This window comes from Sus scrofa, chromosome 7 (assembly GCF_000003025.6).
Source record: "Sus scrofa isolate TJ Tabasco breed Duroc chromosome 7, Sscrofa11.1, whole genome shotgun sequence".
Lineage (NCBI taxonomy): Eukaryota > Metazoa > Chordata > Mammalia > Artiodactyla > Suidae > Sus > Sus scrofa.
The window spans coordinates 75,143,310-75,165,761 of NC_010449.5; the positions used below are offsets into that span (position 1 = coordinate 75,143,310).

General features: G+C 53.1%; 3 protein-coding genes across 6 annotated transcripts; 2 read left to right on the plus strand and 1 right to left on the minus strand.

The window, feature by feature from the left end:
* PSME2 (proteasome activator subunit 2) lies at window positions 11,261–14,562 on the plus strand. 2 transcript variants are annotated; one of them, NM_214279.1, is given in 11 exon segments: window positions 11,286–11,387; window positions 11,695–11,727; window positions 12,155–12,217; window positions 12,463–12,549; window positions 12,654–12,684; window positions 12,773–12,870; window positions 13,444–13,512; window positions 13,668–13,735; window positions 13,900–13,954; window positions 14,259–14,345; window positions 14,435–14,557. In NM_214279.1, coding segments are annotated over 11 exon segments (720 nt in total). In that variant the 5' UTR covers window positions 11,286–11,339; the 3' UTR covers window positions 14,516–14,557.
* EMC9 (ER membrane protein complex subunit 9) lies at window positions 15,841–18,608 on the plus strand. Of its 3 annotated transcripts, none has more exons than XM_001928271.4 (5): window positions 15,841–16,315; window positions 16,454–16,530; window positions 17,868–17,937; window positions 18,030–18,124; window positions 18,286–18,522. In XM_001928271.4, the coding sequence occupies exons 1-5, from the start codon at window positions 16,118–16,120 to the stop codon at window positions 18,464–18,466; spliced, it is 621 nt and encodes a 206-aa protein (XP_001928306.1). In that variant the 5' UTR covers window positions 15,841–16,117; the 3' UTR covers window positions 18,467–18,522. The 3 variants fall into 3 exon arrangements, 2 of the variants coding, with proteins under 2 accessions (XP_001928306.1, XP_020954873.1); XR_002345919.1 differs by having other exon boundaries at window positions 15,925–16,033; window positions 18,286–18,608; XM_021099214.1 differs by lacking the exons at window positions 15,841–16,315; window positions 16,454–16,530 and having other exon boundaries at window positions 17,800–17,937.
* Window positions 18,521–21,222, minus strand: PSME1 (proteasome activator subunit 1). The gene is given in 11 exon segments (NM_214304.1): window positions 18,521–18,739; window positions 18,901–18,987; window positions 19,063–19,117; window positions 19,211–19,278; window positions 19,364–19,432; window positions 19,682–19,779; window positions 19,897–19,942; window positions 20,031–20,141; window positions 20,259–20,321; window positions 20,463–20,495; window positions 21,101–21,222. Coding segments are annotated over 11 exon segments (750 nt in total). The 5' UTR covers window positions 21,140–21,222; the 3' UTR covers window positions 18,521–18,658.

Below are 22,452 nucleotides of genomic sequence, written 5' to 3' on the forward strand. Positions count from 1 at the left end.
AAGTGCATGCAGCCTCCTCGGGCCAGTGCGTACGAGAACTTGCACTTGGGGCAGTCTGCAAGGGACAGCGGGTCAGGGCTGGGACTGCCACTGTACTTCAGGCCCTCAGGAAGAGAGCTGCTGGCAAGGAGAGATTTACCGGGCAAACAGGCAGCCTCACCTATGCCATTTTCCTGAAGGTACATCGCCAAGCCCTGGGCCTGGTACTCCGGGTCATTGGTGCGTTTCCAGTTCTGGAAATCTTCACAGTTCCGGCCTCGGTGCTGCTCCTCCCACTGCCGGAAGGAAGGATGCTTCCCATAAAAGCGCCATCCCAGGCCCGTCTTGCTGGTCCCTCCACTCAGATCCAGTGCTCCCTGGCTTAGTTCATGGCACTGCCTTCCACCATTTGCTCAAATCCCAAACCAAGGGACCAGCCCTGGCTCTCATCTCAACTCCCCACCCATTCACTATTAAGTCTGGTTGCCACCCAAGCCTAGCTCAGCCCTGTCCTCTTTTCTTCATTCGGACTATGACCACCTTACTCTGAGCCAGGTCAGGTCTCACCTCAGTTACTTGCCTCGATTACTAGTCTCTCTGCTCCAGTCCTGCTCCCCTATGGTTCAGCCTCCCCCTTGTGGCCAGGGTGCCTTTGAACATGTAAATCAGGCAACTTCAACAGCACTGGGAGAGTTCTAACTTGGAGATTTGGTGGTAGGGTTGCAAGTGTTCAGTTAATTATTGTGTTTCATAAAATAGATACAACTTTCTGGTATCAAACATTAAACTTTTTTTTTTTCCTTTTTAGAGCTGAACCTGTGGCATGTGGAAGTTCCCAGGCTAGGGGCTGAATTGGAGCTGCAGCTGCTGGCCTACACCAGAGCCACAGCAATGTGGGATCTAAGCTGCATCTGCAACCTACACCACAGCTTGTGGCAATGCGGGATCCTCAACCCACTGAGTGAGACCAGGGATTGAACCTGCATCCTCATGGATACTAGCCGGATTCTTAAGCCTCTGAGCTACAACAGATACTCCTCAAATACTAAACTTTTTAAAAAAATGAGAGAGCATTACTCCTTGCTTAGTCTGAGAATGAAAGACCAATCCCGTCCTGTTAGGCCTCAGGGCTGCTCCTAATCTAGCAGCTGGCTCCTCTCTAACCACCTGCCTCCTCACCTTTGCTCGCTCATTCTCTTTCTAGGGCCACACCCGTGGCATATGGAGGTTCCCAGGCTAGGGGTCCAATCAGAGCTGTAGCTATCAGCCTACACCACGGGATCCGGGCTGTGTCTTCGACTTTCACCAGAGCTCAGAGCAACGCTGGATCCTTAACCCACTGAGTGAGGCCAGAGATCGAATTTGCATCCTCATGGATACTAGTTGGGTTCGTTACCACTGAGGCACAATGGGAACTCCTCACCCTTGCTCTTTCAGGCCTGAAAGTTATTTTATTTTTCAGCAGCCCTCATGGCATATGGAAGTTCCTAGGCTGGGGATCGAAACCAAGCCAGAGCTGCAACCTACACCACAGTTGCAGTAACACTGGATCCTCGACCAATTGTACCTGAACCAGGGATCAAACTGGCACCTCCACAGAGACCAGCCTGATCATTAATCTATTGTGCTACAGCGGGAACTCCCTTCAAACCATTTTATTTTTTTTTTTTTTTTTTTTTTTGTTTTTTGTTTTTTTTTTTTGTCTTTTGTCTTTTTGTTGTTGTTGTTGTTGTTGCTATTTCTTGGGCCGCTCCTGCGGCATATGGAGGTTCCCAGGCTAGGGGTCGAATCGGAGCTGTAGCCACCGGCCTACGCCAGAGCCACAGCAACACGGGATCCGAGCCTCGTCTGCGACCTACACCACAGCTCACGGCAACGCCGGATCGTTAACCCACTGAGCAAGGGCAGGGACCGAACCCGCAACCTCATGGTTCCTAGTCGGATTCGTTAACCACTGCGCCACGACGGGAACTCCTCAAACCATTTTAGAGATGACTTGTCTGACCTCCTTTTATATGTAGGTCCACTCCGTTATTCCTAGCCTCAGACTCCTATTTGTTTTCTTTTTTTTTGGTTATGTCCACAGCATGCAGAAGTTCCTGGACCAGGGATAGAACGTGCGCCACAGTAGTAACCAGAGCCATAGCAGTAACAACACCAGATCCTTAACATGCTGAGCCACCAGTGAATTCCTCTATTTGTTTTCTTCATAGAAATTATGGCATGTATAATTCTGTGCTCCGTCCCTCCGTGGCTAGTCTGTAAGCTCTTTGAGCCCAGAGTTCATGTCTGTTCTGCTCTCCAGCACTCGACTCTAACAGGATACCCACAAGTATTTCCAAAAGGATGGAGGTACCTCACCTGACGCTTACAGCGCACACAGAAGGTCTGGTGACACTGGGGACATGTTGCCTCCAGCTGCTCACGCTCATATATGAAGCCGAAGGAGCACTGCGGGTACGAGAGCATAAAGCTGACCGAGGCCTGACCAGGCACCATCCCTGCTCCTCCCTCTGGGCAGCTCCTCTAGGCAGACCACTGACCTGGGCACACCACAGGAACTTGGGGTCCCGCATGAGCACGCCCTCAGTCAGCTTCTTGTGGAACAGCGCATAGGCATCTGGCTCTAGGCTCTCTCGAAGCTGGGGACAGGAGGCAGAGGTGGTGGGTGGGCAAGGTTCCTGTTCAAAGCCCAGGGCACCCCAAGGCCTAAGGATTGCAGTACCTGGATATCGAGGGTGGAGAAGTAGCTGAGCAACTGTGTGTCATCTGTGAGGTCGGGGCGGCCACAGGCAGGGCACACCATGTCTGTGATGTGCTTCTCCTTCAAGGCGATGGTGAAGTGCTGGCGGAAGCAGTCGGGACAGATGGTGCACTCACAGGAGGTCAGGGCCTGCATCTGGTGGAGGGGAGGATGGAGGGGCTCAGGAGCTACAGCTGCTGGCGGGGGAAGGGGCAGTAGCCAGGTGTCTCCTAGGAAACCGGGCTCTAATTAACAACTGGGCGGCAACCTAAATGTCTAAACACCTTCAGATGGAGTTTCCATTGTGGCTCAGCAGTAACAAACCCGACTAGTATCCATGAGGATGAGAGTTCGATCCATGGCCTCGCTCAGTGGGTTAAGGATCCAGTGTTGCTGTGGCTGTGGTGTAGACCGGCAGCTGAAGCTCTGATTCGGTCCCTAGCCTGGGAACTTTCATATGCCATGGGCTTGGCCCTAAAAGGCAAAAAAAAAAAAAAGAAAAGAAAAGAAACATGCAAATAACACATTTTTTTTTTTTTTTTTTTTTGGGCTTTTTAGGTTCCCAGGCTAGGGGTCAAATCGGAGCTAAAGCTGCTGGCCTACACCACAGCCACAGCATCAAGGGCTCTGAGCTGCACTTTTGACGTACACAACAGTTGAGGGCTATGCACCATCCTTAACCCACTGAGCGAGGCCAGGGATCAAACCCATGTCCTCATGAATCCTAGCTGGGTTTGTTAACCACTGAGCCACGACGGGAACTCTGCATACAACATACTTGAAATGATAAAAGTATAGAGATGAAGAACTGACCAGGAGTTGCCATATGACAGGAGGGGGGAAGGTTACAACTCTAAAGCAGCAGCACAAGGGGTTCCTTTATGGTGATGGAATAACTGGCAACTTGATTGTGGTGGTTACATGAATCTATACATGGGATGAAAGTGCACAGAACTACACACATACACATCTGTGCATAAATGAACAAGGTCTGCTGTCTAGCTAGCACTGTGTCAATGTCTTTTTCTTGGCCTCGATATTTCAAAACAATTATATAAAACTTCACTATTGAGAGAAGGTAGGTGAAGAGTACACAAGACTCTGTACAATTTTTACAACTTCCTGTGAATCTATGACTTTTTTTTTTGTCTTTTCTAGGGCCGCACCCATGGCACATGGAGGTTCCCAGGCTAGAGGTCTAAACGGAGCTGAGCTATAGCCGCTGGCCTACGCCAGAGCCACAGCAACGCCAGATCTGAGCAGCATCTGCAATCTATACCTCAGCTCATGGCAATGCCGAATCCTTAACCCACTGAGCGAGGCCAGGGATCAAACCTGCAACCTCATGGTTCCCAGTCAGATTCGTTTCCACTGTGCCATGATGGGAACTTCTCTATGATTATTTTTTTAAATGTATTTTTCTTTTTCTTTTTAAAGCCGCACCTGCAGCATATGCAAGTTCTTGGGCTAGGGGTCAAATCACAACTGCAACTGCATGCCTATACCACAGCCACGGCAACAATGGATCTGAGCAGTACCTGCGACCTACACTACAGCTTGAGGCAACACCAGATGCTTAACCCACTGGGCTAGGCCAGGGATTGAACCTGCATCCTCACTGACACTATGTTAGGTTCTTAACCCACTCAGACACAACAGGAACTCCTATAATTATTTTAAAATGAAGAGTAAAAAACAAAAAACATACAGAGCCAGCCCAACTAAACTGGGCTCTATTTGGCAAAAAAACTGCCACTTCTGACCTAAGGTTAAGGGGTGGCTCAGGATATAAGAGGGGCCTATTCCCACCAATTGGGTATTTGATGATGACATTAAAGAATTACTGTCGGAGTTTCCATTGTGGCGCAGTGGTTAACGAATCCAACTAGGAACCATGAGGTTGACGGTTCAATCCCTGGCCTTGCTCAGTGGGTTAAGGATCCGCTGTTGCCGTGAGCTGTGGTGTAGGTCGCAGATGCGGCTCAGATCCCGCGTTGCTGTGGCGCTGGTGTAGGCCGGTAGCTACAGCTCTGATTGGACCCCCAGCCTGGGAACCTCCATATGCTGAGGGTTTGGCCCTAGAAAAGACAAAAAAAAAAAAAAAAAAAGGAACCTAACTAGTATCCATGAGGATGCAGGTTAAATCTTGGCCTTGCTCAGTGGGTTTTAAGCATCTGGCATTGCCGAAAGTTGCAGTGTAGATCACATATGTGGCTTGGACCCTGCAATGCTGTGGCTGTAGCTGTGGCTGGATTCCACCCCTAGTCTGGGAACTTCCATGTGCTGCAGATGTAGCTGTAAAAAAAAGAATTACTGTTAATTTTTTTTGGCATGACAGTGGTAACTGTTAATTTTCAAAGAGTTTTATATTTTAGAGACATCAAACGAATTATTACAGATAAACTATCTTGATATCTGAGATTTGCTTCGAAATAATCCTATGTAGGAGTTCCCATCGTGGCACAGCAGAAATGAATCCGACTAGGAACCACAAGGTTGCGGGTTGATCCCTGGCCTCTCTCAGTGGGTTAAGGATCTGGCATTGCCTTGAGCGTGGTCTAAGTGGCAGACGCGGCTCGGATCCTGTGTTGCTGAGGCTGTGGTGTAGGCCGGCAGTGGTACCTCTGATTTGACCCCTAGCCTGAGAACCTCCATATGCTGCGGGTATGACCCTAAAAAAAAAAAAAGAAAAAAAAAATAATCCTATGTATGTGCAGATGAAGTAAAGACTGCCCATACAATAATAATGGCTGAAGCTTGGTGATGATTGCGTGGTGGGGGGAGTTTTCTCTATTATAGTGTATTTGAAATTTCCTACAATAGAACACTAAGAAAAAGGCCTATTTCTATTCCTGCCCTGCCCTTCTCAGCATCCTTCAGGGCTCTTGGGCAACTGCAGAGCAAAAGACAAGACCAGAGACAGGGGCTGGGGTAGAGTGGGGGTCCAACGGGAATAGAGTAGTTCTAAGGCCAGGGACAGGGTAGGGGTGGGGGGCAGCTCACCCGGTTTCGGGGCAAGGCCCAGCCGCACACGGCACACTCCTGGGCAAGCAAGCGGCGCAGGAAGGCCCGGTCCTGGCTCTGCCTCACAGCCTCCACCACGTCCCCCAACTCATAGTTCCTGGGTGTCTCCTGCAGCAATGACAGTGCCAGCTCTGCCCGGCCCCAGCTGGGGAGTGCATGGACTGCCAAAAGCCGTCTGACCAGGCTCTGCAATGTGGTTTGCGGGGAGAGGGAAGAGCAGCTGTCAGACCCCAGGGAGCCTACCACTCAGCCTGCCCTCTCCCCTACTAAGTGGGCTCTTCACCTCCTTCCAGCACCTGCTTATCAGGCCCATCCCAGGAAGGGGTGGGCTCAGGGCCACTGTCCCAGAGGCGCTGATGGAAGGGCTCTAGGCGCTGGCGCTGTAGCTCAGTTAGGGCCCGTGCCACATCACCCCCGTGTTGAAACAAGGCTTGAAGAGACCCCTCCTCGGGCCCAAAGCCCAGGGACCGGAGCTCCTGCACCTATGAGTTGGGAGTAGTCAGGAGGAGTGAAGAGGGAAAAAGCCGGTAAAGGAGAGTGTGAGAGGCTCTGAGATCCACAGCCTCTCAGCCCCGCCTGATCTCCAGCCCAGCTGCTACTACCTTCCTCCGCCGGGCCCTCACACACTCTTCCACAGCCTCATCCAGATTGCCGTGACGATCCAGCCAGGCTTTCCGGGCCTCCTGACAGGAAAAGACACCCAGCCCCGGGTCTTGCTGTCCAGCCAGCTCGGCCACCATCTCCAGCACGTAGGGTAGCTCTGAGTGCAGCCACTGCAGGGGCACCTCGGTGCCCGAGTACTGCAGAGCTGAGAAGACCTCTTCTGGACTAGCTCCTCCAGCTTCTCCTTCCTAAGGCACAGACAGAGGAGCCATCAGGAGGGGCGCCTGCCCACCCTCAGCTGGAACCAAAATGCTGACGGTACTTGAGTTCAGACTCTAGAGCAGGAGCAGTGCACAGCATGATAGCCATCATGGGAGAGGTGTTCAATAAGAGACAGCTGCTGCTCATAATGACAGGTTTTATGAGAACTTGCATCAATCAACTGCAGCCCCTCCCCTCCCTCACTAGCTCAGCCCAGGCCCAAATCCTCACCCGGATCTTGATCACCAGCTGGAGACCTTCCTCTCGCATCTTGTCTTGGCGCTGCTTCTCAAGGTCCCCACAGGAACTGGGGAGGGGGCCACTGAGGCGGCGTACAGGCCCTGCTTCAGGGAGTCGCTCTTCCAAAGAGCTGGCATGGGGCCGAGGGCTGTGCTTTACTGGGATGGGGCTGCTGGTCCGGTTGCACATGGCACACACCCAGCCAGGGCCCGAGTTGCAGAAGGTACAGTGAATACAGTACCACACGGGAGTCTGGGCAGAGGAGAGCAAAGTCTGCCCCTGCTGGGAAGGCAGAAAGAATTATTCCATTGAAGTCTGGCTAAGGCTCAAGACAGAAATACAGGAAGCTGGGGGGAAGATACCGGGTAACTAAAGGAAAACAGGGGATGAAAAAGTAGACAATGGCCTGTGGTAACGGGTGTAAATAAATAGCTGGGAAAGCCAGGAACAGGTTACCTGAAGGGGCTGCAGGCAAATGCCGGAATCCTGAGAATCCACCACCAAGCTAGGAGGCTGAGCCAGCCGAGGTCGCTCACATATGGCACATAGCACAGCTGCTGCCTCGTTTTCAAAGGTGCAGCTCTGGCAGGCCCAGTGACCCCGTGCAAGCTCAGGTTCTAGGCCCCCAGCTCCTTGGGGGCCGTCAACCCCCAGCCCCAACCCCTTACAGCCGCGGGGCCGATCACAGGCCACACATAGTACTGCCCAAGGTTCATTTAGCATGGCACAGGCAGAACAGTGCCAGGGCAGACAGGCACTTGCAGGATCAGGGGAAGAAAGAGAGCTGTCCCCCAGGGCCAGCAGGGAGGCTGACTGAGGCCGTGGTGGAGCCGAGGCAGGTAAGCTGTAATGGAAAAGCAGACGTGGCCTGCTGAGGGGGGCCCACCTGTGGCCTGGGCCCCTTACCCATGGGCATCCCTCATTCCCTGCAGTACAACACATGGCTCTGGCCTTTGCACGTGTTCTCACTGTCTGGAACACTCCCCTACCCACAGCCTGTTTAACATTTAAAAGACACCTTAAAGTTCATATCTGGCTGCAAATATTCCTAACATAGGGTCTGATCCCTCCTAAGTGCTTAAAACACTGCCCACTGACTGAGGTGATCCTTCTGACTGGGCTGCATTCTCCATAATAATCTACTTGCATACCATAATAATCTATCTTGCTGTGACTGCTACTTGCTTGTTATGTATGTCTACGATCTTCTGGAGGGCAGTAACTGGCTGTTTGCCCTCTATGAAACAGTCTTTAGCATAGGATCCAGCACACAGTCAAATAATTTTTTTTCTTTTAGGGCTGCACCCATGGCAAATGGAGGTTCCTAGGCTAGGGGTTTAATCAGAGCTGCAGCTGCCAGCCTACGCCACAGCAATGCCAGATCCGAGTTGTGTTTGCGACCTACACCACAGCTGATGGCAACTCGGGATCCTTAACCCACTGAGCGAGGCCAGAGATCGAACCTGTGTCCTCATAGATACTAGCCAGATTCATTTCTGCTGAGCCATGATGGGAACTCCAATAGTCAAGTAATTTTAAGTTTCCTCAATTTTGCTCCCACACAGAAGAGAAAGCCTCTCACCTGGGGGTCAGGTGGGTAGCCTGGGGGACCCCTGGCAAGGTCTGGCGGAGGTGATGTGCTCGGTCTGGGTGTCCATGGAAGAGACAATCGCAAGTTGGGCACAAGGCCTGTTTACAGGATGAGCAGTGCAGTGTGCCTGGAGCAGAACCGCAGAGGAAGCAGGGACCAGGTGTGGAGCCTGGAGGTCAAGAAAGAAAGAAAACAACTCGGAGTTCTCGCTGTGGCACAGTGGGTTAAGAACATGACTGCAGTGGCTCAGGTTGCTGTGGAGGTGCAAGTTCAATCCCTGGCCTGGGGCAGCAGGTTAGATCTGGTGTGGCTGCATCTGTGCCATGGCTCACAGCTGTAGCTCAGATTCAATCCCTGGCCTGGGGATGTCCATAGGTTGCAGGTGCAGCCATTTAAAAAAAAAAAAAAAGAAAGAAAGAAAAAAAAAGAAAAAAAAGGGAATGGAACACCCTTCTGAAAAAGACCAGGTTACACCTGACTCTACGGGGGGACAAATCACAGACTACTTTTCAGCATATCTTTTCAACCCAAGGAAACTATAATCTCTTTCTAAAAAGAAAGGAAGAAGATAGAGAACCAAGAAAATAGAGGAAACTTCCATCAGTATGATCTACTAGCACTCCCTCCCCCCAGTTGAGGACAGTAATACCTGGGGCAGAGGGTGTGGTGAGGGGGCCAGGAGCAATCTGTCTCAGTAAGGGGGCAAACTCTGAGAGCTGCAATATCTGAGGAAAAATGGCAGGGAATGAGCAAGGGCTTGGGGATACAGGCCCACAGGAGGTCCCCTTTGTTCACCCAGGGCCCCATTCCTGCCTTCCTTACATCATCTTCAACCTTGTCTTTCAGCAGCTGCTCCAGTGCTTGAGGTTTTGGATGAGTATTCTGCAGACGAGATAAGAAGAGTTTCCACCTACAGCCCCAGAGCAAGGCCCTCCCTCAAAGCCTTGACCCCCCAACATTTACAAGGTGAAAAGTACAAGGAGTTCCCAAGTCACTATGGGGACTATGCCCATGGTTCAGCAGCATGGGGGTCCCCAGACTATCTTTGTTGTTAGGCTGGGCTCACCAGCCCTGGTGCTTAATTTAAGTACTCGGGACTAAAGATACCTCACCTGTAACAGAAGACTGAGCTCTGTCCGGAGCAGCAGTACTTCCAGTGTGACTGTGGCAACTTGGTGCTCATCTGGTTCCTCCTGCCCCTCAGGGAAGCTTAATCCATCTGGCTGCTCCTCTGTGTAGCCATATAATCGCAGAACATCCCGGCCCCCCTGCCACACATTCAAACTAGTCAGGGCCAGCAGGCCCCCTTCCCAATAGGGCTGGACCTCTCCCCATTCAGCACAGCCTCAGGGCCTTTCTAGCCAACCCCCAGCCCAGGTTAAGTCCCCTTCCCCCATAAGGGGCCCAGAGGCTTCACCTGCACAGCATCCACCGTACTGCGAAAGACAGGGTTATTAAACTTGACCCCGCGCCAGTACCGGGGCCGCTGAGGACTGAGAAGGTTGCGGCCATATTTCTCCAGGATGTTCAGGGCCGTGGAGAGGGTGCTGAGGTAGTTTCGGGGCTGAGAGCAGTCAGAGAGCAGAGAGCTGTGAGCCCCGACCGGACCTCTGCTCCCCTGTCCCCCTCCTAGGCGGGGCTGGGCCTCACCTCCCCATGAGCGTTGCAGCGGACCAGGCGTGCAGCGTTCAGCTGCAAGTAGCGGGCTGCTGGCGGCAGAGAGGTGACCAGTAGTGGCCGAAGCTGCTCCACCGAAAACGCCTGCCCGGAATCCCTCCTCAGGGCGTTCGCCAGCTCCTCGCGGGCCTCCAGGAAGGCTCGCTCCTCCTCCTCCCTAGGCATCCTAAGACAGGAGTCTGCCCCAGTCCGCTGCCCGCCGGAACCCAGAGCAGGTTGGGCGCGGCCCGAGAGCCGCCCCGAGCACCTGGGGTCTGGCTTCGCGGAGCGACACGGTCGGCACGGGAACCCTAAGTCACTCAGGCCACGGTCACTCTTGGGCCTCGGGCCCCACGCCAGGATTAGCGGGAACAGGAAGTACTAGGGAAGAGGGCGGGATTGCGACCCAGTTTCAGGGGAAGGGGAGGGGTTTAAACTTAAGGAGGGGCGGGGCCCAGGAGACCGGGGCGTGGCCAACAAGCCTCAGCCAATGAGAATGGTAAATAGTCACTGGCTCCTCCCTCAGAGCTTCTAGGCTTTAAACCTTGTTCTAGCGCTCTTCCCTACCTTGGTCCAGTCCGGTGCCAACCCCTGTGTATAGCCCCAGGTTCGGTGTTATTTTATTTCCCTCAAAGCCCTTCTCTCTACCCGAACCCCACAGGGGAAATCCCACTCAGGAACTCAACTCTGCCAGCCTGAACCCTACACAAGTCCCTTTTCCAGTCGGTCTTGAAGACAGGGCGTCCTCCGGGAGGAAGACCCGCCTGTTCCCTTCCATATCCTGCTATCCCTTCTCCCGCCTACTACTTCTCCTACCCGACTCTGATCTCTCTCAGGCCCCTCCCCTCAGTCGAGCCTTCCTAGGGGAGCCCCACCACTAAACACCCCCTTTCCCACTCTTCCACCCTCTCACCCCAAACCTGGACATCCCCTTGATGTTCTTCCCCCCCATAAGCCCCGCCCCTTCTCCAAGGGACAGCCCCTGTTCAGTCTCCGCGGTCCAACTTGTCCTAGCCCCTCCCCTGGACAGCCCCTGGGCTTGTGACCAAGTCAGCACCGCCTCTCCTAGTCGCACAGGCCGAGAATGGCAGAGGGGCTCCCAACAGTTTGCTGCCTTCCAGGGGGAGGGGGAAAAGAAGGAAGGGGGCGGGGTTGAGGGGGGCGGGCCTGGACGTGGGGAGTGAAAGCGAAAGCCCAGGCTGCGAGCGGGGAGACCGGAGATCTAGCAGCAACTGGAGCAGCATGGCCAAGCCTTGTGGGGTGCGCCTGAGCGGGGAAGCCCGCAAACAGGTATGGGGAACCGGGAGGCCAGGAAGGGTCCAAAAGCCCTCCCGAATGGAAGCCAAACTGGGTGCTCCAGGGGACCAAGGCCGTGCCAGAGAAATCCCCCAACCTCCCTAAGTGCTTTCACTTCTGTCCCGAGAGTCCCAGATTCCTGCCCTCTGAGCAGTCTCTACCTTGGGCAGGGGCTTCCAGGGAAATGTGGCTTGTAGTGGGAAAGGCCTGAGCCAAGTTGGAGGGCATCCTGTTGGGGGTGGGGTCTTACTGTGGGCAAGTGAGACCCTTAACCAACATCCGGGTACTGCTCTCTCTGCAGGTGGATGTCTTCAGGCAAAATCTTTTCCAGGAGGTAAGTCTTCTGGATTCAAGTGATTTGACGCAGAATCTCAGACCAATTCCTGAGCATTGCAACTTCCCAGACCCCTAAACCCACCCTCGACCCAGGCCCTACTTCCCTTATCAACCTTCACCCAAGATAAGCTCCTAGTTACTAATCTCTTCTTTTACTTTGACCCCTCTTAATACCTTCCCCACTTATGCCACTTCCTCTCCCATCTTTCGGTGTGAAGGGAAAAGCTGTAGCCCCAAAGCGGGAATACCACAGTTCTAACCTTGGTTCTACCACTTCCCAGCTTGCTCCCTTCACTTTTCAGGGATTCAGTTTCCTCATTTGTAAGTATTGGATTCAAAGATTTCCAAGGGCCCTTCCAGTCCCACTCCTCAGACTTCTCACTGAGTGTCTTCTGTGATTCTTACCCTTGAAACATAACCCGCAGGCTGAGGAATTCCTCTACAGATTTTTGCCTCAGAAAATCATATACCTGAGTCAGCTCTTGCAAGTGAGTAGAGTGAACCTCTTCTGTCCCAACCCATGGCCCCTCTCCTCTCCATCCACTCTCTCTAGCTAACAGCTGGGCTCCAACTGCAGAGAAGAGTTGCGAGTAGTGGACTGGGAACATTAGGATAGTGCCAAGCCTCAGCCTAGGTTGGGAGGAGGAGGGTGGGTACGATGTGTGTGGGGGAAGGCTGTGACTCAGGAGGACGGGAAGAGGCTGGGCAGTCCCTGACAGTGAGCTCTGTGCAGGAGGACTCCCTCAACGTGACCGACCTCACTTCTCTCCGGGCCCCGCTGGACATCCCCATCCCAGACCCCCCACCCAAGGATGATGAGGTGAGGCACTTAGGGCATAGGGCTTGGGCTATAAATCCACTGTACATAATGGTCTGCCAACCTCCATGACTTTTCTAAAGTTTCTTCCCCCCTTTTCTCCTTAGATGGAAACAGATAAGCAGGAGAAGAAAGAAGGTAAGAGGGGAAGGGGGGAGGTTAGGGAAAGAGAAATGGCACACTGATTGCTGGATGTGAAGGGATCTAAATCTCCTCTTTCTCACAGTCCCTAAGTGTGGCTTTCTCCCTGGGAACGAGAAGATCCTGGCCTTGCTTGGCCTGGTTAAGCCAGAAGTCTGGACTCTCAAAGAAAAATGCATTCTGGTAAGCTTGGGAAACTGGGGGACATAGAAAGAGAAGACAAGCAAGGCCATGCCTTGATCTCCTTCAGAGTTCCAAGTCCTTCCTTTAGGAACCTATTCTCAAAATAGGGAGCTTCCTTCTGTGCCTTGTGTTTAGATAACTTTTGCTCTCCTTGTTCTGCTAGACCTCTGATATTACAGTGGTACCCTCTAAATCAAACTGTGTTGCATCCCCCTCCATAACCTCAGAACCTACTGCTGTAGCAGGTACACAGTGCAGGTGCTCTGATACAGTGAGTTGGTTTAAGAGCTTGGACCCTAGAGGGAGACTGCCTTCATTCGAATCCTGACTCTATCACTTACCTAATTGGTTACCTTAAGTAAGTCACTTAGACATTCTGTGACTCAGCATTTTCATCTGTTTAAATGGGTACAAGCCTGAAAGGTTGCCGTGAAGATTAAATGAGATATATAATACATAGCACAGTGCCTGTCAAATAATAAGTACTCAGTTAAATGTAGCTATTTTTAGGAAGTAACCGTACTAAGAACAGAATTTTGTTGAATGATTCTTACATGATAGCTCTTATTGTAGGTGATCACATGGATCCAGCACCTGATCCCCAAAATTGAGGATGGAAATGACTTTGGGGTGGCAGTCCAGGTGAGAAAGGGTCTGTGAGGATGCTGAGAGCAGGAAGAGTCTTGGGGAGTAAGGGATAGAGACTAGATATGAACTGCGAGGAGGAGGTAGACAGTGAGTGAAAAAGGGACAAGATGAAGTGTTTTCTTTGCCTCCCATCTCTTTTGTCACCACAGGAAAAGGTGCTGGAGAGGGTAAATGCAGTCAAGACCAAAGTAGAAGCCTTCCAGACCACCATTTCCAAGTGAGGGCAGCTGGAGGGCCAGCACAGGGGTCTGCAAGGACATTCTGTGGGGACTCCCAAAGCGGGACATGCCCATCGGGATAATGGGGGGCCTTGGGAAGGGTCTGAGGGACTATCTCTCTCTGAACACCCACTCCTATGGTTACTCCCCTTGCTTTCGGCAGGTACTTCTCAGAACGTGGGGATGCTGTGGCCAAGGCCTCCAAGGAGACCCATGTAGTGAGTGGATAGTCCACCAGCCTGTTATTGGAGACTGGCTGGGGGTGGGATGAGGAAGAGGGCACAATGGTCCTCCTTGTTTTGTCTGTGACCTTCCCAATGTGGAGAATATTAAGCCAAAACCATTGCCCCAAACTTGGGCTTCAAAAACTTTACCTCCTTTCTCTGCTGGATCTTGTGGGATCCCATTTCCTGGTGCTGAGAAGGGGCTCATTCCTCAAGTTACCTATTCCCTATATGAGGAAACCAGATGAATGTCCCAACCTCCCATGGGGCTGACTCAGCTTTGCCTCCCACATCCCAGATGGATTACCGGGCCCTGGTGCACGAACGAGATGAGGCAGCCCATGGGGAGCTCAGGGCCATGGTGCTGGACCTGAGGGCCTTCTATGTGAGTCTGGAGTAAGCCCCTAAGGGAGGTGGATGAGGGGGCAAAGGAAAGGCCAGGAACCTGACTGTTGCCCTCTGGCTTTCTTCCAGGCTGAGCTTTACCATATTATCAGCAGCAACCTGGAGAAAATTGTCAACCCAAAGGGTGAAGAAAAGCCATCAATGTACTGAGCCCAGGGTTGTAAGGGAAATAAATGACCTGTACTTTGTGTGGATCACCTCTGGTGTGTGTCATTTATTCAGAAAGCAAAGTGGGAGTTCCCGTCATGGCTCAGTGGTTAACGAATCCAACTAAGAACCATGAGGTTGTGAGTTCAATCGCTGGCCTCGCTCAGTGGGTTAAGGATCCGGGGTTGCCTGTGAGCTGTGGTGTAGGTTGCAGACATGGCTCAGATCCCGCATTGCAGTGGCTCTGGTGTAGGCCGACGGCTACAATGCCAATTGGACCCCTAGCCTGGGAACCTCCATGTGCCGTGGGTGCGGTCCTAAAAGAACAAAAAGACGAATAAAAAAAGAAAGCAAAGTGTCACCTCTGTCCAGCTACTAAATGTGAATGCGATGATGGGAAAGGGAGGGGTGCCAGGAAGACAGAGATGAGTTAAGAGGTCCATCCTGTTCTTAAGAAGTTATCCTAAATAACAGTTACATGGCCTGACAGCCATGAAGATAATCTGTATTTGGGGATTTCACAAGATTTTTTCCATGTGGAAGGTCTCATGAGTTCTTCCTGAAAGAGGCGGCATTTGGGCAGAACCTTATAGGAATAATCAGACTTTGGACAGATAGAGGGAAAGCTCTGCGGCTGAGATCAGGGAATGAAGAAAGAAACCACCCTTGCCATCAGCTCAGAGCAAGCCTGAAGAGAGAATGAGGCTTCCCCGGGGAAAATTATGCTTGGGTTCCTTCTCAAGAGCTGGGAGGGGAAAAAAACGCTCCCAAAACATTTTGGCTTAAGGAAATTATACCACAGGACATTATCGGAAGGATGGGTCTATAAAAATCTTTTTGACCTTTACCCCCGCTTGCAGTCAAAGCCGTTTTTATTTCTGTAGATATTACACTGAGGAAACCAACGGCCCGATAACCTGTGATTGCAAAAGTAACATGGCTCATTAGTTAGTGGCAGAGCCGCCCTAGAGCACAAACCCATTCATTCTATAGTAGGAGTCAGGCGTCCCCTGTGTACTCACATTGGTTCGAAGTTCCACGGTTCCAAAGACACCCGACGCGGGACGCGGGCTCCACCCAGCTGGGCCTGTAGGGGCGGGCGGCAGAGATAACAGACGCAGTCATCCTGCAATCCGGAGCCGAAGTGGGGTAGCCTAGCCAATCAGCTTGAGGGAAGCTCTCTACCGTTGTGGGTTCTTTTTCAGCCGCCGGAGACAAAGGCGGGGCAAGATTGGATGCGGTTGGTGATTGGGCAAAACGAGACACTCTAAACCTATCAAAGATCATTACGTGGGCGGGACTCCAGAAGCTGGTCAGGCTTGGAGGCGCAGGTTCCGTGTCCCCGAGGCAAGCTCTTCTCTGTGGCCGCCACTTGGGGGCGGGGGGAGGCGGAGCTCGGTGCTGCAGCATGCAATCCAGGCCGCCCGCCTTCCGGGCCAGGTGGGGGCCGGTCGCCAGGCTGAGATCGGCGGGAGCCGGTGGGCTGTCTTTGAGCTGGGTCAGCGCCACTGTCGAACCTAAGTGAGGAGGCACGGGGAAGGGCCCAAGAGGGCCCTCGGGCGTTGGAGGGGGCTTCGCGGACGAGAGCTGGGGGCCCCGCTCGCCATGGGGGAGGTGGAGATCTCCGCCCGGGCCTACGTGAAGATGTGTCTGCACGCCGCCCGCTACCCGCATGCCGCTGTCAACGGGCTATTGCTGGCGCCCGCGCCGCGGTCGGGAGAATGCCTGTGCCTCACCGACTGTGTCCCCCTGTTCCACAGCCACCTGGCCTTGTCTGTCATGCTGGAGGTCGCCCTCAACCAGGTGCCGCCGCTGGACGCCCACCTACCACCCTAACCAGCCCCTAACAGCCCTAAGCCCATCCCTGGCCTCTTGGCAATAGTGCGCACCCACGGGGCGGGCGGTACGATTTAGTTACTGATGGTCCCTTTCCCATGGCAGGTGGATGTGTGGGGCGCGCAGGCCGGGCTGGTAGTGGCAGGGTACTACCATGCCAATGCAGCTTTGGACGACCAGAGGTGAGTGCCAGAGGCAGAAGGCTAAGGGTTATGGGGTGGGGGAGTCAAGAGAACCCTTCTTAGTCATTCTCTCCATTTTTCCTTCATCAAAAGCTTAGGAGTAGGCACTGTACATCAGGCACTAGGCTGGTACTGCAGTGAGGAAATGTAAGGAAACATGTTTCCCTGGGGGTGGGGAGGACAACTACGTTTCAGTAAGAACAGGCTGACACCTGCTTTAACTGAGATGCACCCCCCCCACAAGTGCTGAAAAAACACAAAGGAAACCCAAGCAGCAACTTTTTAAAAAAGAAAGTTTTTTTATATATACAGTTGATCATTGAACAAGATGGGTTTGAGCTGCCTGCGGACCTTAATAGGTGAAACAGTTGGTTGAATACCCATGCAGAATCTGTAATGGAGGGACCACTATAAAGTTACCTGCAGATTTTCAACTGCAGGAGGGTCTCTGCTCCTAACCCCTTCGTTGTTCACCAGTCAGCTGTATGTAGAAAAAGTTATCTACTTACATAGTACTCATGTATCTGGATCAACTGATACTGTTTTGTAATTTGCTTTTTCCTCCTTAATAAATATCTGACACCTTTCCATCATTACACTATTATCTACCTTACCGTAACAGCTATACAGCATCAGTATGGATGTACCATAACTTTTTTTTTTTTTTTTTTTTGTCTTTTTGTGTTTTTCTTGAGCCGCTCCCTCGGCATATGGAGGTTCCCAGGCTAGGGGTCGAATTGGAGCTGTAGTCACCAGTCTACACACCAGAACAACAGCAACGCGAGATCCGAGCCGCATCTGCAACCTACACCACAGCTCACGGCAACGCCAGATCCTTTTACCCACTGAGCAAGGGCAGGAATCGAACCCACAGCCTCATGGCTCCTAGTCGGATTCGTTAACCACTGCGCCACGACGGGAACTCCGATGTACCATAATTTATTTAATGCCTTACATTAAACATTGAGGTTGTTTCCAGTTTTTCGTTATTATAGACACTGTCCTATTATTACAGTAAATTCTTTAATAAGTAGAATTTCTGGGTCAGCATATATATAGTATACAGTATAAATTTGGTTGGTTATACCAACTTACTCTCCAGAAAAGACTATCTTAGATTTCCACTCTCACCAGCAGTATCCGAGCACCTATTTTCCACAGCACTCAAGCTTTGGGCAGTTAAGCGTGAAGCATCAAGTAAGCCTGATACCCCCCAGGCCAGCTACAGGGAAACGCCATTGCTGCAACCACATCTATGGGACCTGGGAGGCCCAGCTCTGACGGATGGGGTCTATCCACAGTAGGCTCCTCACGACTCTGATCTTCCCTCTACACAGCCCTGGGCCCCTGGCCTTGAAAATCGCTGGGCGGATTGCAGAATTCTTTCCTGACGCAGTACTCATTATGGTGAGGCTTGGGTTTCAGAGTGGGGAGTTGGAAAGAAAGTAGTAGGAAGAGGGATCCTTGAAACCCTTACCTGCCCTTCCTTGTCCACACAGTTGGATAATCAGAAACTGGTGCCCCAGCCTCATGTGCCCCCAGTTATCGTCCTGGAGAACCATGGTCTCCGCTGGGTCCCCAAGGACAAGAACTTGTGAGTGCCCCACTCCCTCCACCTCTTCTTAGAAGCCCACAGCTCCTGGGCCTCCTCTGTCATTGGTTCTGCCCAAGGGTCCTTCTCTAGACCCCAACCTCTGCCAAGTGTCTGGCCCCAATGCCTGCTGAGTTTGACCTCCATGGGGGTTATTATTTCAGAGTGATGTGGAGGGACTGGGAAGAGTCACGGCAGATGGTGGGAGCCTTACTAGAGGGCCGGGCCCACCAGCACCTTGTGGACTTTGACTGCCATCTTGATGACATCCGGGAGGACTGGACCAACCAGCAGCTCAACGTCCAGATCACCCAGTGGGTTGGTTCCACCAGTGGAAAGACCTGAGCCAGGGCCAGAGGGGAGGCCCAGGATTCAATAAAGAGACTTGGGCTGTTGGGCAACGGTACGACTATATTTATTGTGCCTGGGAGGCAAGGTGAGGGAGAAACCTCAACAGGCAGAAGGTGGGGAAAGCCTGGAGTCCCCAGTAAAAGTCAGGAAGGTCTGCTGGACCCATCACAGAAGGAGGGGAGGCTCTCAATAGATCATGCCTTTTGTTTCTCCCCTAGGCTTCTTGAGTTTCTCAAAGTTCTTCAGGATGATGTCATATAACACAGCCTACAGGGCCGGGGAGGAGTGGCGGTCAGCCACAGGCCCCCAGTGGATGTTCCCCGTTTCTAGCCTTGTGAGCTCTGCTACCCTTCACCCCCCTGGCGTGCATCAGGGAGTGGGTGGCCTGGGAAAGCGGTCCCTGCCCACCCCTGCCCTTCCCTGCTCACGTAAGCATTGCGGATCTCCATGACCATCAGCCGGATATCCCGGTACTCTGCCTCATCCAGCTCGTGCACTAGCTGCCGATAATCACCCTGTGGGAGACACGGGTCAGGCCTGACTTCAAAGGTGTCCCTCCTCCCATGCACCCTGACCTAGGCCTCACCTACCACGTGAGGCTGCTTAGCTGCTTTGGCCACAGCATCGCCCCGCTCAGAGAAATACCTGTGGGAAGGAGAAGGGTGTGGAGTGGGAGGAGGAGGGAGCCCAGGCCTCAATCCCGGCCAAAGGCAGAGCATGCGGGTGCAAGTCACTCACTTGGAGATTTGAGTGTGGAAGCCTTCCAGTTTGGTGTGAAGGGCGGTCATCAGCTCGAAAACCTTCTCCTGGGGAAAGAAAGCAAGGGGGGAAGTGGAAGACAGCATGGACTGGAGAGAGAAGGAAGGCAGGAGAGTGGGGTAGCACTCTCACCTGGACAGCCACTCCAAAATTATTACCGTCTTCAATCCGAGGTATCTGCAGCTGCAACCAGGTGGTAACCTGGGAGGAAGGAATGGCATCAAAGCCCCATTAGTCCCCGCCCCAAATCCCAGGTTCCTGTCCTTCTTTGTTTCTCTGACCACAGTGGGGAGAAGTATGTCAGGTCTGTTCGGAGCCCCAGGGTATTCTGGCTTCACTTGTTGTGCCCTCGCCTGTAAAGAGCTGGCAGGTGCCATGCCCTAACTGGCATGGACAAAGGAGGACAAAGGGTTTGATCTGAAATCTGGGAGTAGAACGAGGAGGGCTCACCAGGTTGAGCTGCTCAATGACATCCTTGATCTCAGGCTTCAGGCGCTGCAGGAGGACCACGATCTTCTCATTGCAGTTCACTGGGCCACAGGGAGGACCTAAGAGGTGGACACTGGGTCAGTCACATGGCTGGGGCTGTGAGGGGCAGGGAAGAGGCATCCTTAGGAAGGAACTCCTGGGAGGTAAGATGCAAATCCCTTCCACCACAATGATACCTTTATCCTCATCTTCCCCCTTCTTCTTTTCATCTTTGTCTTCCTTCTGCAGGGAGAGGGGGGCACTTGGGAGTCAGGCCTCAGCCTGATTTTCCCGAGGGTTGGGTCCCTCCTTCTGGCTCTTCCCAACTTGCCTCCTGCTGTTTCTTCCTTTCCTCCTTCTCTTTCTCCTTGACCGGATCAGGCACTGGAATGTCCAATGGGGCCTTCAGATTGCTCAGGTTGGCTTCATTGAGAGCTGGCTCCTGGTGCAGAGTGGAAGAAGGAATGGGGGCAGGGCGAGCTCTCACCTCCTCCCTCTCATAGCCCCCCAGGCTCTCCCTTGGGGCCCTTACACTCTACTCCCTGCCCAGCCCCAGTACCTTTAAAAATGCATCCAACTCAGAAATCTTCTTGGGGAAATAGCTCCCGAGTAGGTTCTCTGTCTGTGTGGTGTGGGTGGGGAGGGATGGGGGGTTCAGAATCAAATGCCCTTTCTAGGCAGTGAAGCAGGGCTGCCACTGTCCAGCGAGGAAGGGCTGAGCAGCGGGATTGGGTAAGGGTGGGTCGGGCCAGGCAGGTCTTACCTTGGTACACAGGTCTTCACGGAACACATCGACCTGCAGGACATAGGCAGCCCTCAGACACCTGGCGTTATGGCCAGTTCATTCGAGGACCCTAAGGATTGTGTAGGGCCTGACCTAGGGAAGGGTGGAGAGGATCCCGGGTGGGGAGAAGTTTTGGGAACGAGAACGTTCCTGGCGGTGAAGGCTGAGGGGTTCAAGTGGGAACTGATCCCTCGGGTCTCCTGGGCTGCGTGAGGAGTGATGGAAGCAAGACACTGCGACTGCGGCGGGGTCCAAGCGCTCTGTGGAGTGGGGCCCCGGGCCTCCCGTGGGGGCAGAGCAGGGCCGGCACCCCGTCTGTGTGTGGGCCCGGGCCCCCGGGGCCAGCGGGCTTCCCCTCCACGCCGGCGCTCTGCTTCACCTCACCCCGCTGAACCTCGACCGCCTCGCCTCGCCTCGCCTCTCCCTCTCCCGACAAGCAGACCTGGCCAGGTTCCCCAGGCTCAGGTGCTCGGGGCAGCAGGGTTCACGAGGGCTCGGATGACTGACCCCGACTCGAGTCGGGGGGCTGGGGGGCTGGGGGGCGGGTCACGGACACCTTCAGCCTTTCGGAGCCACGCCTCCCTGATGGGCATCTTCCTCGAACCCGCAGCGCTCACCTTGGCTTGGGCTTCGGGCTGGACCCTGAGCGTGGCCATGGCCGGGGAGGGGGCCTAGCGCCGCACGCGGAGCGAGGAGTGGGCACAGGGAAGGGAAAGCGAAAGCAGCGCTCGCTCCCCGCACCGCCTTCCTGGGTAGTGGGAGTGGAGGTACTGGAGGAGGCGGGGACAGGAGAGACGCGGGGGAGGAGGGGCTCGGGGAAGCGGCCCAGTCGCGGCTCCCCCTAGAGCCGGAGAGGAGCGCTTCCACCGTCCCGACACCGCCCCGCCCCGCCTCCCCATCTCCGCCACTCTTTCGACTCCCCGCCTACCGACTCCGCCCCCCCCCGCCCCCAGGCCGGTGCCCGCCTCTGCATTCCCCGCCTCCCACCTCCGCGTCCCCGTCTCCTTTCCTCTTGACTGCCCTCTGCCTCTCTTCTTTCCCAACTCGGCCTGGGACCGTGATAAACCTTATCTGGCTCTCTTCCTTCTTTACTTGGTGGTGGAGCAACCTGGCCTCCTTTCCTTTGCCCTGCCAGTGTGGACCCTGGCTCCACGGGCATCGTCTGGCTCATGCAGTGACATTCAGACTTTAGCATCAGCCCATTGCAGGCCGCAGTCAGCTCTCTTCTGACCCTTGTGGACTCCAGTCCTCTGTAACCCACTTTCCACAGGGCAGTGGGACTCCACCTCGCTGCTCTTGCTTAAAACTTTCTCAGCTTCCTTCTGACCTTAGAAAGAAGTCCAAACGATTTTCCTGGCCCAGGAGGTGTGCCTGGCACTTAATTGCCCTTCAACTTCACTTTCCACTGCTTTGTCCTTCTTTCATTTAATTTACCCAGGCTTTACTTTTGTTTTCAGACCTGTCAGTGTCAGGATCATTCTTGCCTCGGGTCCTTTGCCCTGGATAATCCTTTTGCCAGACACACCCTTCCCCTGCCCAGGATGTCATTCCTATTCTCAGTTTAAATGTCACCTCTTCAGAGAATGCTCCTAACTCCCTGCAAGTCTGTTAGAAAGCAGCCTGTTTTATGGACCTTCATAGCACTATTTCTCTGATAGTAGCCGGTTTATTTTTTGAGGATAGTGTGGTTCAGACCAGGGGTTGGCAAACTTTCCTATAAAAGGATAGATAGTAAATATTTTAGGCTTTGTAGTGCTTCTAGAAACCACCCAACTCTGCCACTGTAGCAGGTAAATAGCTATACCTAAATGAATTAACATGGCTAGTTCCCATAAAATTTTATTTATGACCACTGGCATTGGAATTTCATTGACTTTTCATGTTATGAAATATTCTTTGATTTTTTTTTCAACCATTAAAAAATGTAAAACCAGGGAGTTCCCGTCATGGTTCAGTGGTGAAAGAATCC

What these genes read in the sequence shown, in the direction of transcription:
- PSME2 (XM_013978159.2), top strand. Translation starts at nt 11,340, where the DNA reads ATGGCCAAGCCTTGTGGGGTGCGCCTGAGCGGGGAAGCCCGCAAACAG. An exon ending in TAAGCAGGAGAAGAAAGAAG is followed by an intron (nt 12,685 to 12,772) that starts GTAAGAGGGGAA and finishes TCTTTCTCACAG; the next exon opens with TCCCTAAGTGTGGCTTTCTC. An exon ending in ACTTTGGGGTGGCAGTCCAG is followed by an intron (nt 13,513 to 13,667) that starts GTGAGAAAGGGT and finishes TTGTCACCACAG; the next exon opens with GAAAAGGTGCTGGAGAGGGT.
- EMC9 (XM_001928271.4), top strand. Translation starts at nt 16,118, where the DNA reads ATGGGGGAGGTGGAGATCTCCGCCCGGGCCTACGTGAAGATGTGTCTG. An exon ending in GCAGCTTTGGACGACCAGAG is followed by an intron (nt 16,531 to 17,867) that starts GTGAGTGCCAGA and finishes CCCTCTACACAG; the next exon opens with CCCTGGGCCCCTGGCCTTGA. An exon ending in CTGACGCAGTACTCATTATG is followed by an intron (nt 17,938 to 18,029) that starts GTGAGGCTTGGG and finishes TTGTCCACACAG; the next exon opens with TTGGATAATCAGAAACTGGT.